We start from the raw sequence: 14,147 nt of genomic DNA on the forward strand, positions 1-14,147 counted from the left end.
CCCTTCCACTTTTGCCTTTTACTTTAGATCTATTGAAACTGTTCACAGCTATTCCACTAGATCCCGGTGTAATCTTTATATTCCTTTCACTCGTACCTCTTATTCAATGCACACACTTCGCTTTTATGGAGCCCGACTTTGGAACACCATCGACAATCAAATTAAAGATCAATCTTCTGTGGGTTGTTTCAAAACTTCGTATAAAAGAGCCCACCTATCCCATTACACGGCACAGCTTGCTCTTTAATTGTCTTATTTGTATTTATTTCATTATGTTACTTCGTGGATTATCATTGCCTTCTTTGGATTTCAAATTAGCTGATAAGATTTTCGTCCATTAATTATTGTTTTGTCTTGTCTTTTGTCTTGTCTGTTCGTCATCTGTCTTGTTTCTGTCCTGTCTGCCATGTCTGTCTTGTTTCTGTCCTGTCTGCCATGCCTATCTTGTTTTGTCCTGTCTGCCATGTCTGTTTTGTTTTTGTTCAGTTTGTCATGTCTGTCCAAAGGCTGTTCCCCATAAGCCCTGGCTTCCCTGAACAGCCTCCATACTCATTAATTCCGTGATGCTTCTGCTATTGTTTTCTCTTTTGTAAGTTGTTTTTTTCATTACTCTGATTTCTGTGACTAATGTTTTTATTAATCAATCATGTACAGTGTTATACAATGATATTACGGATTTCATGACTTTCCTGTGCTTTATCTTGCTCCCGTAAGAGTATGGAAATAAATGTGAATTGAATTGAATTGAATTGAAAGGTTCGGAAATATTCGGAAACGGGAGGAATTCATACCATTGTTGTCCTTGGCGGCCACAGGACCAAGCGATCCCTCAAAACAGAATGCATCTTTTGGTCGGAGAACCAGACTAATTGTTAAATCTGTCCCTTTCAGGACCTGGAAAAGGAACACTACAAAGGTCCAGCTTTGTGCGTTGACGCTCTCTCCAAAGTGATGCCCGACAAGAGCGCCCTCATCGTGGACTGTGCCGCGGGAACAGGGAAAGCGGGTGAGGAGGTGAGTTCGAAAACGAGACACAACGTTTCAGTATTGTATCCCTCCACTCTTTGGATTCGCGAGTTGAGGTCCATAACTTGTACTCAGTTGTAATAGATTATTCTGCCTTGGATGCTTGCTAAAACCCTTCCATATGAAGTAAGTGGTGTGCTTATAGAAACTGATTCTTGGAGCTTGCATTAGCTAGAACCACGTCGGTGCATTCAGACAATGTGTCGGCGGCCCTCTGCTGGCCGTCCGGAAAGAACCAACAATATGCTATACAAACTGCCCACTGACACATCTCTTTTTGAAGGAGCAGTATACATTTGGTGATGATCATTTCAACAACTAGCTGGTTTGTGGAAATTATTAAAAGTTCATCACGTTCATTTCGAGATGTTATCGTCCAAAATTTAACCTCCTTGGCATGCTATGTTATAAAAGGCCTTTTTGCATGCCCATCCACTTGACGCTGGATGAGGTGCACACATTATTTACCTTATACGTTACACGGAGGACGTGTACACTCGTGTAAGAATTCTTTTGTATTTCCACGGCTGACGTATTAACGCGTCGTGCTTGGTTAGGTCAAAGCGCAGTTGCAAGGTTGAAGAATTAGCCGGTACAATAACCCTTCCCAGCAGCTTTTTCAGGAAGGAAAAGCTGACGTTAACTGGTTATTTCAGCAGAGCAGCTAATCGGACTTATGCTTACTTGCATCCAAATCAAAAACCCACTGTACTCTTAACTAATTGTTTTGCAGTAGCTGTTTGGTTCTTTTTATCTCTCTGTTACCATTCACTCAGTTAGCTAAGCGTGGCTATAAAAGAATAGATGCGGTGGACATCTCCCCCAAAAGCCTGGACATTAGTGCCTCGAAAGGAGTCTACGAAAGGCTAATTTGTGACAGTCTTGGCAAACATAAGCTGAAAGGAGTCGGTGATGGTACGTGAATCCATTTGTCTTTGTCTTATAGCTTTTCACAGCGAAAATGTTGAGGCCTGTTTTCAGGTAGCAACTTTTGTCCCAATTAAAATGGCCATCTTTATTTGTTTGAGCTTTTCGTTGTTTCCATTTTGCCATGCAGGTTTTTACAGTGGTTTGATATGTGTTGGTGGTGTAACGGCTGGACACATATCACAGGACGCTTTTCCTGAATGGACACGGATAGTAAAAAAAGGTAAACTTACATTTTGTATCTCCATGAAAAGGTTGGACAGAATAACAGAAACTTAAAAAAAGATTAAACTACACTTAAACTTTCAAAATCTCAAATCAAGATATGCTAGAATGAGCATCTCCTTTTTGGCACAATGCTTTTTAAAAGCAGATTTTAAAAAAGTGAAAAAATGGATTCATTTATTTTAGCTCATGAAACTTTAAGTTTCTCCCCTTTTTACTCCGGGTGTCCGTTTTCATCAGACTGGAATTCTAGTCTTTACGATTTTCCACTAAAGGATGAAGTTTTGGGATCTCAAAACACTGAAGTCACTACGCAAGGTGTATCGCTTGCAATTGATTACACCTGCTATCTTCTACAACACATTGGCCTAATTTGGAAGCAGTGCCATAAGGTTGGACACACCCCATAACCTGTGAAAATGAAAGTAAAATGTTAGAACAAAATCGTTGGAAATCCATTTTGACTTCTTTTGACTCTCTGAATAAAAATGTATTTATGAATGGGAATAAATATGTGCTTGGCTGATCTTAAACTAACGTGTAAGACCTTGCTCAGGAGAACGACCGCTGATAATGCCCCCCTGCGGCTTGAGCGTTGGTCGCGTCCATTCTCCTGAGCCGGTCTTAAACGCAGATTTAAGACCGGCCTTATTTCCTTACTGTAAGACACACAGGGTCGCTTTTAATAAGCACGAACAAAGTTTGAAGAGGAAGACTTTTTTGCATTTTTTCCTGGGACTGACTAAATAAAATGGCGACTTTCACTGACTTGATGGACTAATCCGAGTAGACGCCATAAGTGCGATGGCACCGGACCCACACACACATTCCTCAGCTTAACGCGCGCGTGCCGATTTGGCGACAATCTATTGGTCGAAGAGGTACAACCTCTTTCGAAAGTTGAAGCCAAACGGAGTACAACATCCAGTTTGACACTTCATGAGATTATTCCTACCATTGCAGCCTTAGACATTTATTAGTTGCTTAATGAACATCTGGGAATTTTTTTTTTCATTCTGTTGGTTCTTATTTGCGACCTATGACGTACGTGCAACTGCTAATCTTGTCAAGAACCTCGTCCCCAGTTAACATAATTCAAGCAGGGTAGCTCTGTGTGATTTAGAAGGCTTTCAATAGATGATATCTAATTTTACACTCAGCGGGAAATACACATCCAGAGGGCGTTGACCAGTAAACAAATCCAAGAGACACCATTCCTGCCAGACCATCACGCTCACACACTGGTTCTAACTTGAGCTTGACCGAGCATTATGCCGCGCGCCGATTTCTATTGGGCCCTCTCTTGACTTTATTTCGCCAATCGACGGCTCGTTCTTCGTTCAATGGAAATCGGCGCACGCGGCATATTTTACGCTCGATCGAGTCCGCTATCGAGTTCTGCCGTCTTGGCCCAAGACTAATTTTTGGCAGGTCATAACACCCTATCTTCCCCAAGCGAGACCAAGAGGGGGCGCGCTATTTCCTGGCAATAGTGGTCCCTAACAGGGAGTTGCAAATCGCTGTTTCACGAACGACTATGAAATGCAAGCTTTCCGGTCTTACCGCAACCAACAAAATGAACACTACTCACTAGCATGATTATTTGCAACTGTTGAGGGGTCTTTCTGCTCTAGATGGATTGGTCTGACATGAAACGCGTGCGTACTGCCTGCGCGTGATCAGGATAGCCCTGAATTTATGGCCTTGCCCCAGACCTGGGAGAACCTGGAACCGTGTTCAACAAGTGGGGTTTGGGACCACTCCATCAGAAATATTTTACTAACATCCTTGATTGCACCTGCGTGTTTCAATTTTAGGGCCTTTTTAAATTTTATGCTAATATGAATTTGAATATTCATGAGTAAAACTGTGATGTACAAGTAAACCAAGGTGCTGGACCATAGTTTTTCATTGATTTGTTCTCCAAATGTTGCTAGATTTTTTTTTACTTCGCTATTGAAGACTTCCATGTCCTTTGGCCTTTTCTCAGAAATGTTTCTGAAGAGCAAATTTGGGGTTCAAAATTTAAACACGAAAGCACACAAACTGAACAGTGTCTTCCTAGATTTACATCACACTAACAGCGCCCTCACTCCTCTTTTTCAAAAACTTGGTTAATTTCAAATGTTTAAAGAAGTGCATTACACGTATATAGTTCACTGAACTCATACAAGATTTCAAACAGTTTTCATACATTGAAGAAGAGTTTAAGCATGTATCAAACGTGATTGTAAGAAAAATTCATTGCATTGTCCCTTTAAAGCAGCTTTGATTGGAACATTTCGGTTAACTTGTGTGTCTCTGTGTGAAATAACTCAGGCGGATTCATGGTGTTCGCTGTCAGCAAGGCTGTAGTGTCCGGAGATCAACAGAACGAAGCTTTCATTGAGACCGAGGACGCCATAAGTGACTTGGTACAGAAGGGGGTTTGGGAGCTTGTGGAAAAGACAAACATCCCATACGTTAAATCACATGAGGCTGACTTGTATACAATTCGTCGTCTTTAAAAGAGTTCTAGTTGCTTTTCTCAAAGCTTGGGCCTGTCTTCGGAATGGGGTCGCAACTGTTACTCGATTTTCTGAATTTTAACCATTGGTTACATTTTTCTACAACAAAAAACTACTCTTTGAAAAAACGTAGTTGATTAAAAAAAAACGGCTAAAAATCCGACAGCATTGCATGTGCTATGACTTTTCAGAAAGACACAAGTGGATGACATGCGCTGTAGAGACACTGTTCCTCTTTGAGGGTCTAAAGATATCCCGCAATCCTGTTACTGTCCATGGAAATTACGGTATGGAAAAAAGTCGGCCGTTCTGTTAATTAATCGAAAAGTAATCAAAACTGTTCAATTAATCAATCAAGAACAATTGTAAACTGAGGGGCCTGTTCTGTTCCGACTTCAACATGAGCCACAGGCCATTTTGTTGGATTATTTGTTCCAAGCAAATTGAGAAGGGCTTTATTGGGGAATCAGAAAGTTTTGTTGTGTTTCCATGATTTCGAGAAGTGACAAAGTTTTACAAAGTATTAACTGATTACTCACTTTAAAAGGCCTACCATTGCATGTAATGCGCATGTCTGCCTCACTGGGCCTTGCATTTTTGTGTGTTAACGATTATTTGTAGCCTTGCTCGTCAACTTAAAGAAAGCTTGCTTGGGTTACATGACCAAATTGTTTTGTGTCCATTCCTGGCATGCTAAGCATTCAGTGAGCCCCCTTTAGGGCACGACCCAAAAGTATGTGCATTTAGGTGTGGTTTACCCCTGCACCAAAAACACCACTTTCAGGACACTCTCGTGTTTTGGATTCGTTGCCTTTGTTAGTTGTGGTAGAATTCTGGTTACAGATTCTTGTCTCCTGCAGTCTTTTGGAGCCCGATTTTACTGCACTGCCATATTTCGGTGAGTTGGAAAGTTTTCCCGATGTTCAATACATACGCTAAGTACTTAGCTTTTGTGCAGTGAATAATTCCTTGTAACTTAATCCAATATATTCATAACGCTTTATCTTGCAAATTTCTGATGTAAAGCTTTTTTTTTAATTTTTTTTTTTTAAATTCCGTAAATCCTTGTGATACAGGATACCTCATGCCTGTGATGCAAGTGGGAAAATGGCATTTTGTAGCACGGTTTGGTTACATGTATATTTGTAACTTTTGAAGCCGTACGTTAGTGTAAGGTTGAAAATGTATGACTTCATGTACTAGTCTGACTTCATATAGTACTCTGGATATTTACTTTGCATATTTTTGATTGGGATTTATGTGGATTATTTACACATGTACTGTTGTTTGTTCATTTATTTCATGTAGGTGTTTTACAAGTTGCTTTTATTTAATACCGTGGCCTTGGTAAAATTTGGTGGTTTTTTTGCAATTTTGGCTAAACCTGTTGTGTTAATTTATTTCATTATTGCAAAATGGGCATATTTCGCCCCACGAGAACAACCCTCTGCTACTTTGCTAGTTCATAATGCCACTGAACGTATAATGTTTGATTGTGGGAAACATTTCTGATCACTTTGTTTTTTCATTTTCATATTAGGTGAATTGTGTACGTTAATTTTCGATTGGTTGCATTTGCATGATTAAAGATAGTTGGAGTTGATCGATCTTAACGCAACCGTCTCAAATGGAAGAGATAAATGAATCCATTTATTTTTTTTGTTCCTGCTTTATTAAGTTACAGGCACTCTATTTTCTGTTTTCTCCCATCTTTTCACTGCATGGTTACGTTGATAAAGCTTGACATGCATGCTGTGTGCACAGCATAACATGTATACATGTACAGTCCCAGGTTTGCCTTCGACTAAGCAGTTTCAATTGTGTTCCGTGTATTTACATGCAAAAGGAAAGTAGGTTTTTCTATTCTTGGTAGGTCGACTCGAACAAATAAGACGAAAACAACAGGTAAAGGGAAAACCTTACACCATCGCAATGTCACTGCAGCTTGGTATTTTGTATCAGAACCGTGACACTGCATGAAGAACCGTGCAGTCAGTGCATCAGATATGATAAGAGGTTGTTCCGTCGTAACCCATTGACTACAAGTTGCTTTGTTTCCACTTGGTAAGCCTACATCTTCATCTCGCCCCAATTTCTGCAGCGAATTACAAAGGTAAGAATGCGTTCACACACCTTTTATTTTACTAGTTAGAACGACTGTAAAGTATTGAAAGCAGATTTGCATAAGTGTTTCGCCTTACACAAATTTAGTCACCGACCCGTGGTGCAGAAATCACACTCTGCATCATGCTCCAAATACAAAGCTCACGCTCAATACTGAATGTAACTTGCCCCACTTGTTCACCAATAACTTAATTCGAAAACAATTGCAAAGAGATAAGCTGCTATAAGGTCCAATTGTCAGAAACCACTGCTCGGATATAACACGGGATTCCATTCGGGTACTGGAAGCTTGCACATGTTCTCTTCTTTATCGTTAAAAGTGTTATGCACATGTAACTATACAAATTCGTAAAGTGTTGAAAAAAGCAACAATTAGGCATTTTTTCTGCTACAAAAGCATTATGCATGCTTTGCAAAATACATAACATTTGTGTTAACGTCACGAAATGTAGAATGTGAAAATTATGTTACCTCTTTAGACTTCGCATTTTTGTGTTTTAGAGCAACTTTCTCTCTTGATTCTTTGGAGAGCAGAAAAAACCTGCTCTAGGTCATAGGCCGCAGGTATTGTAATTAAAAGTGCACTTCTTATAACATAAATTTTTGTGTATACTCCTGAAGGTAACCTTGCAATACCATTCTCTGAAGGCGCTGTTCATATTACAGATCATGTTGTGCGTTCCAGTTGTGAACCCTGTTATTTCCTAATTGGAAGCACTTGCCAAGAGGGTTGTTCAATGGCTTTCATCATTAAGAGAAAATATACTACAGCAAAATACTAAAATTCTGGAGACTTTTTTTTATATGAAAGCAGCTGCAGCCTTAAGGTTTTTGCCATGAATGACACCTGCATTTGGAAATTCGCACATTCCGTGGGACTGGAGTAAAGAATTATCTTGCATCTATACAGGTGCTTCAAATATACCTTACACGAAAAGGTGTTTCAAACGAGTAATACTCCACTGTTAAAACAATAGACAGCAATAGATGCCGAGCTTAAAGGTAATTAAAGGAACCAGGAAATGACTGTTTGACATCTTTTTTGAGTTACGTGAACTGAACGGTGCACTTTTTTCAACATTAAAAATTGACCAAGAATTTCTGGACAAGTGAGGGCGCTTTTGCTTTGATGTAAATCTAGGAAGACATGGTCCAGGTTGCATGTTTTCATGTTCTAACTGTGAATCCCAAATTTGCTACCTGGAAACATTTCTGTGAAAACGGTTTTTGCTGGACTATAGCTATATACCTCCACAGCAATAAATTGCTAAAAAAATCTGCCATAGCTGTGGCTAAAAAATCTAGAAATTTTCTGTGCATAAATCAGTGCAACATTGAGATTCAGTGCCTCGGATAACATCACAGTTCTGCTCACGAATATGCAAATATGCATTAGCATAAAAACCAAAGTGCATCAAAATATGGGTTAAAATTGCAAAACACAAATTTGAAATAAGGCCAATTAAAACCCAAAGATCCAATTTCAAGAGTTTTTAGTAAGATTTATTGAAAAAATTCTCTTTCCTGCTTCCTTTAATATTTAATCCTTTTATTTAATGTAACATCCAGAAATATCCAGTGCTCACTAAAATATGAGAATGTACAATCTCGATAACGAATATATTCGCACTGATCCTGATAGAAAAAAAAATCAGGGATCCCGATGTTTTTCGAATCATTCCCCTTTTTGAAAATCAAGCCCGCCCTCTCCAGTACAAGACCCAAGCCAGAGCCACCTCTCTGTGACCTTTGATAGAGCTGGTTTCAATGGGATTGCTGTTGCTGGGAAATCCCCGACAATGCACGGTACCCGATTTTGTCCCGCAGCTCCGTTGGATAACACGGGAGAATCAAATTTGATCTTATATCTGCGTCAACAACGTCCATCCGTCTGGACAACACACGACCGACGAAACAGCAAAGTAAGTCATGATGAAAAGTAGCAAGGGATGAATCTTGCCGGCATTACATGAGTCTTCTGACTTAAATGTAGGCCTACATGTACATGTAGATTTAGCAGTGCTGAAACTACTCAACCGATTCACTGCAGCACAGACTAGTGAAGACAAACCACACCAAGTGTTCGGTAGTTGTGTGGGATGCAGTGGGGCTAGGAACGTATACAGGGACAATTTTTGTCCCCACGATTCGGTTTCGACTTTACCAAAGAAAGAAAACGAAGACTTAACCATACTTTCCTCGTAATATATCGTGTTCCAGTCTCGATCAAACGTTCCGACTGCTCGGTACTCACAAGAGAAAAAAACGGTGTATATACCTCAGCTTGTGGTGGCGCATGGTTTCACATATGGCTCAAAACTGCAAAAGTTATTGAGAAAAACAGTTTTGCAATTTTGTACATGTACTATTCATCTAGGATTTAATGTATATTTCACAAACGTTTAAATAAAGAATGCCGATCCTCAGTTCTTGGGTTTAAGTTGAAAAAAAATAATGCTCAAGGGAATAGACTTCTCTTCTCTTCCATCTCTTATAAATATGTCGCTTTAATACATTTTAAAGTTAATTTCAGCTGAAAAAGAGTGAAGTTTTGTAAAACTGTTATTAATTTATTAAACGTCCCTGACAGTTCAGGTGCAATTATTTAGTTGCAAATCTGCACCACTCAGTTAACGTACCAAGATTCTGTTGGGTGTCTGAGGTTGACTTTCTATTACAAGCCTAAAATAGAAGGAAACAGTGCTTGCGTAAACTCAAATGAGCAAAAATCGTTCTTATAAAATTTACATCAAATTCAATCTTAGAAAAATGTTATTAGAAGTAACAAGGAGTTGCTAGGGGTGATGCCGCTGTACGTGTAATAACCTATGCCGGCAGACACGGCCAAACGTTTCCTCCCAGTTACGGTTCTTTAATCGAATCAGGATTCATTTGGAACCTGTTTCATGTTCCCGAGTTGCCAAAGTCGTTTAAAATAGAAAACAGTAGTGCAAAAGTATATCCTAGAATAAGTGGGATTTTTTTTCAAAACTATGATGCGTTTGGTTTTCAAGAATTTACAGTACACCCCAACTTAATTTATGTTCCAACATAACGATTATTCATCCAAACTATCGTTGCTTCAAAATATTTTTTTCCGGAATTACTCTGCATACCGTGTCTTGAGTGTCTGTGCTCAAGACATTTAAAAATCAATCATTTGCACCGTCTACATGGCCAACATAAATTGGCAAAGCACAGGTTGTCTTTCACTCCCACTTTACGGGCTTTGATACCTTTCTCAGATTTACTGTTGAATGTCCAAACGTTTCTAAGTCTTCCACGTTCTCTTTCGTTATCCCCAGGTTCCCACCTGTCCTGCTGCACTGTTGAACGATGGGCCTTCCAAGCCGTAGCTTGCTTTTCTTCATTTCGATCTCGCCGATGGTCCTGGGAACACGTGCGACTAGTGTCTGTAACGGTTCATTATATGGCATTGCATGCTACGATGGTAAAGATCTGGACACGGTCCCCGCTGGAATACCTGCCAGCACACTTTTCCTTCGGCTTGAACACAACAAACTGACCAGGCTACCAGCTGATGTCTTCTCTGGGCTCTCGCAGCTGGTTCAACTGACTCTACACAACAACCTAATTACTGAGATAGAAAATGGCGCTTTTTCTGGCCTGGTAGGTTTGAAGAAGTTAGATCTTGAAAGCAACAACATCAACCTGTTAACTAAACAGACTTTCCAGGGGGTCCCCAACTTGGAAGTGTTGTCCCTTAGTAACAATCGCCTTTTGTCTTTAGGCAATGGTGTCTTCAATCAGATCCCCAACTTGCTGGAACTGGATGTGTCACATAACGGCATCAGAGAATTTCCAGCCGAGGTCTCAAAGTATTTGCCAAACGTAAAGGTTTTAGATCTATCGTCTAATCCAGCCCAACTGCTGTTGATCCAGAATACTGTTGGTATATTTAAACATATGGTGGCGCTGCAACATCTTAAACTTAACGAACTTTCTGAGGTCAGCAACACTGCGCGGGAAATTCGGATACCTGAATGTACCTTCGATGGATTGCCGAACCTTACCAACTTGGAGCTCAATGGCAATCGTCTCAGCAAAATTCCCTCTGCAATCAAGTCTCTGAAAAACCTGAAGTACATCAGTTTGCGCATGAACTCCATTCAGAGTGTTGGTGCTAATGATTTTCATCAGCCATCTCCTCTGGAAATTCTTCTTCTTGATAAAAATAAGCTGGTGGAGATACCTGCCTCTGCATTAGCCCAGCTGCCACATCTGACAGAATTGTACTTGGACTTCAACTCAATATCGACGATCCCAGCCCGGGCATTCTGGCACAACCCTCGCCTGACAAACTTGTCCCTGGCCTTCACAAATTTGACATCCATCCACAAGGACGCCTTTTTTGGGCTCGATCAGCTTGGCCCTCTTAACTTACAAGGCAACAATCTGACTACGATAGAGGGCGGAGTCATGACCCATGTCAATCCTAAGGTAAAACTACAGCTGTCTGGAAACCCTCTTTTGTGTGACTGCAACCTGCGTGGATTTGCGTCCTGGCTTAAGGATATTCATATCGGGTCTCTTAACAAAGGTAAACGTCTTCATTGTGTTGCACCGGACGGTTTGAGAGAAACGTCATTGACAGATCTTTGTCCCAATCAGTTTGCTTGCAAGCCACATCTGACTTCCAATTCTGACACAACTTTATCAGTACTACCGGGCACCGAGGTCTCTTTACCGTGTCCAATTGAAGCAGATCCCATGCTGCGTATTATTTGGATAACCAGAGATCACACACTAATCCAGCCAGACCAGCCTCAGCCGCCTTTCGCCATTGCCGAGAACGGTTCGCTGTCGATAACCAGAGTCGACCTCTGTCATGAGGGCCTTTACACATGCGTGGTAAGCAACGATGCCGGGACAGGTCAATATACTGTCAAGCTTGAGGTACAACAGGCAGGGTATGCGTTGATGACGTGGTTGGTTGTCATCAGCGTAATCTTAGGCCTTATCTTTGTCGGGTTTTGTTTTTTTTGTTGGCCAATAAAAAATAACATGGACGTTGATCCAGTTGAGGAGGACTCCGAGTCTAGTGCAGACGATGACGATTGGGATAGAAGTTCGTCAACACGCAAGGACCGGGACTGGAGGAAAGATAAGGAATGTGGCTTTTACCTTTCTCCTTGGGAAAGGTATTGAACAATTGAAAGCAAAAGGAAAACAGTGTTTAAAATGCAAATAATATCCATTTGCTTCATCATTGCTTGTATACGTAATTACGCCTCATTCTTCATTTTCTATAAGCAAAGCAGAGGAGAAATTTAAAGCTGGAAACAGAAAATCTTGTCTTTGCCTCGGTTGCCCTATACTGTTTCTCTCAGACGCTAAATAATATTTACAGCGATGAAGAGATACGGACTTTGCTTCTCGCCTTCAGTGTAGAAGATTTGGTGGACTCTCGTCGTGCCTTAACATACCCAGGTTTTATCTATGTACTCACAGACAGTAATGAAATCCATATCTACATTTATTTTAATGCATCATCATTAAAGGCGATCATTCGAAATAGAATAGATATTGTTAGTTACAATATAGTTCATCATTTAAATTTCGTTTATTGTCATTTGTTCGTCAATTAATTTGTTTTATTGTTAATTTCATTTATTTGTTACTCTGCAATTTACATGATGTGGGGATAAGGAATTTCTTTTGGTTGGCTTTGTCTCCTGGGTACGGATTTATATTTAACTTGACCTCATTTGCATGAAGGATGACCCGTATTCACATATAGTTTAGTGTGCACACACGGCAGGGCGCACAATGTTTCGCGCGCTGGGTACTTCGCTATTTTCCCAGCACCAATTGACGTCGATTTTGCTGTGTTTGTTGCCAGTGTGGCCTGAAGGTCAATAACAACACGTGTATAAGTCTCTTCGTCTTACCATATATGTCTAAGGTAATGACCATCGGTATTTTGTCTTGTCCAGTTTCTCAGCGTCACAGAAATAGGATTTCCATAGCTTAGATGCGTGTACGTGTGGGAAAGCCTTCTTGTAACATTGCTGTGACTTTCCATCTCATTTGTGGCATTAACAGGGGAGCACTTCGACCTTTGGTTCATGCTCATGAAAACTCCGTACTCACATTCATGAGCTAAAGTCTGATGTCTTTCAGGACAGAACAGTGTAGTGTCTCCATAGCTCTGCGTATTACACCTTTCTACATTTTCCTGGAATAAGTCTACTTTTTACTTGTTTATCGGGTTAAGTGGTTTGTTTGAACAATATAATATAACAGCCAATACTTTTTAAAACTTTGGGGATAAATGTGAAGGACGAATTGTATTACTTTTTCTTATGCTCTTTTGACAAGTAGGCCTAGTGCATTGTGTAGTGAAAAATAGAGCCCTCTAAAATGTACCGATGAAAGGAATTTTCAATGAATGGAAAACTGTTTCCTGTTGGTTACTATTCAGATTTTATTTGTATCGAAACACAGTATCCTTGAAAACAAGTTGAGCTGCATGTTTGCTGTAAGAAAATCAGTAGCGTACAAGTTTACAAAGTACAGAAGGCGTATGGTTATCAAGTAAACTGTTCTTTCATTGTCTGTATGGACAATGAAATACCTAATTATCTGAGACGTGATTAGGATTTCGTTGATGGAATTTGATGGGAAAATTTACATTGACTCACCTGTCATTGAAATTGTTATATCTCGAGATATGACATCATTTGTGTGATACTTCAGCAATGAAAGACTACCTGGAATTTGAGTCGAATTTGCTCGTTTTCAAAAGGTTTATAATTTGGTATATTACGACATTTTGCTTTGAGATTTTACCGGAACTTGATGGATTGAATAATGGCGTTTCATTTTCTGGTTTCATAGAAGAAGTGGAGCTCCTTTTGACTAGAGACGTTTATATACTTGACCCAATGCTCGGTGGCATAAATCTCTGGGGATGAATCAAATCTCAAACTGCCCGCTTAATTCTGGGCACCAGATGACACTGCAGGCGCTGTTCATGATAAACATATACATCTTGTGTATAATTATTTACACCCTTTAACCTCGCATCCAGGTGACGTATTTAAAAAGCTTTTGTACTTTCCTCTTTTTTTTGAAGCTTACTGAATACATGTTTTTTTCCGGGAAATTCAAAAACACTTCACAAGTCACCCTTCCTCCCCTTAAAACACGCGTGTGAGTGTGTGTGGGGGGAGGGGGGTGGACGATGCAATAGCCCATCCCCCTGGTTAGAAATTAAGATGGGTAATGTACCCCCTTCGCCATCGCCCACGCTTGAATTTTGACCTTGGTATTAAATTTGCTTTACTTTTGAAGACTTGATTGTCTTATTTCGCA

At 40.1% G+C, this 14,147-nt stretch overlaps 1 protein-coding gene across 4 annotated transcripts in view; it reads left to right on the forward strand.

Annotated features, from left to right (window-relative positions):
- Positions 1 to 14,125, forward strand: part of LOC110975864 (methyltransferase-like protein 27) — a 41,155-nt gene extending 27,030 nt beyond the window's left edge. For 2 of the 4 annotated variants that reach the window (XM_022228711.2, XM_087133122.1), the window contains exons 3-6: positions 892 to 1,014; positions 1,803 to 1,941; positions 2,084 to 2,176; positions 4,498 to 6,298. In XM_022228711.2, the coding sequence (XP_022084403.2) occupies positions 892 to 1,014; positions 1,803 to 1,941; positions 2,084 to 2,176; positions 4,498 to 4,685 (543 nt within the window). In that variant the 3' untranslated portion in view covers positions 4,686 to 6,298. Of the gene's footprint in view, positions 1 to 891; positions 1,015 to 1,802; positions 1,942 to 2,083; positions 2,177 to 4,497; positions 6,799 to 8,636; positions 8,732 to 10,114 lie in introns of those variants that run through there. The other 2 variants (XM_087133128.1, XM_087133120.1) reach the window with 2 other exon arrangements.
- The last annotated feature ends 22 nt before the right edge of the window (positions 14,126 to 14,147 follow it).

This window comes from Acanthaster planci, linkage group LG02 (genome assembly GCF_054643075.1).
Source record: "Acanthaster planci isolate LZ-2023a linkage group LG02, COTS_SCS, whole genome shotgun sequence".
Classification (NCBI taxonomy): domain Eukaryota; kingdom Metazoa; phylum Echinodermata; class Asteroidea; order Valvatida; family Acanthasteridae; genus Acanthaster; species Acanthaster planci.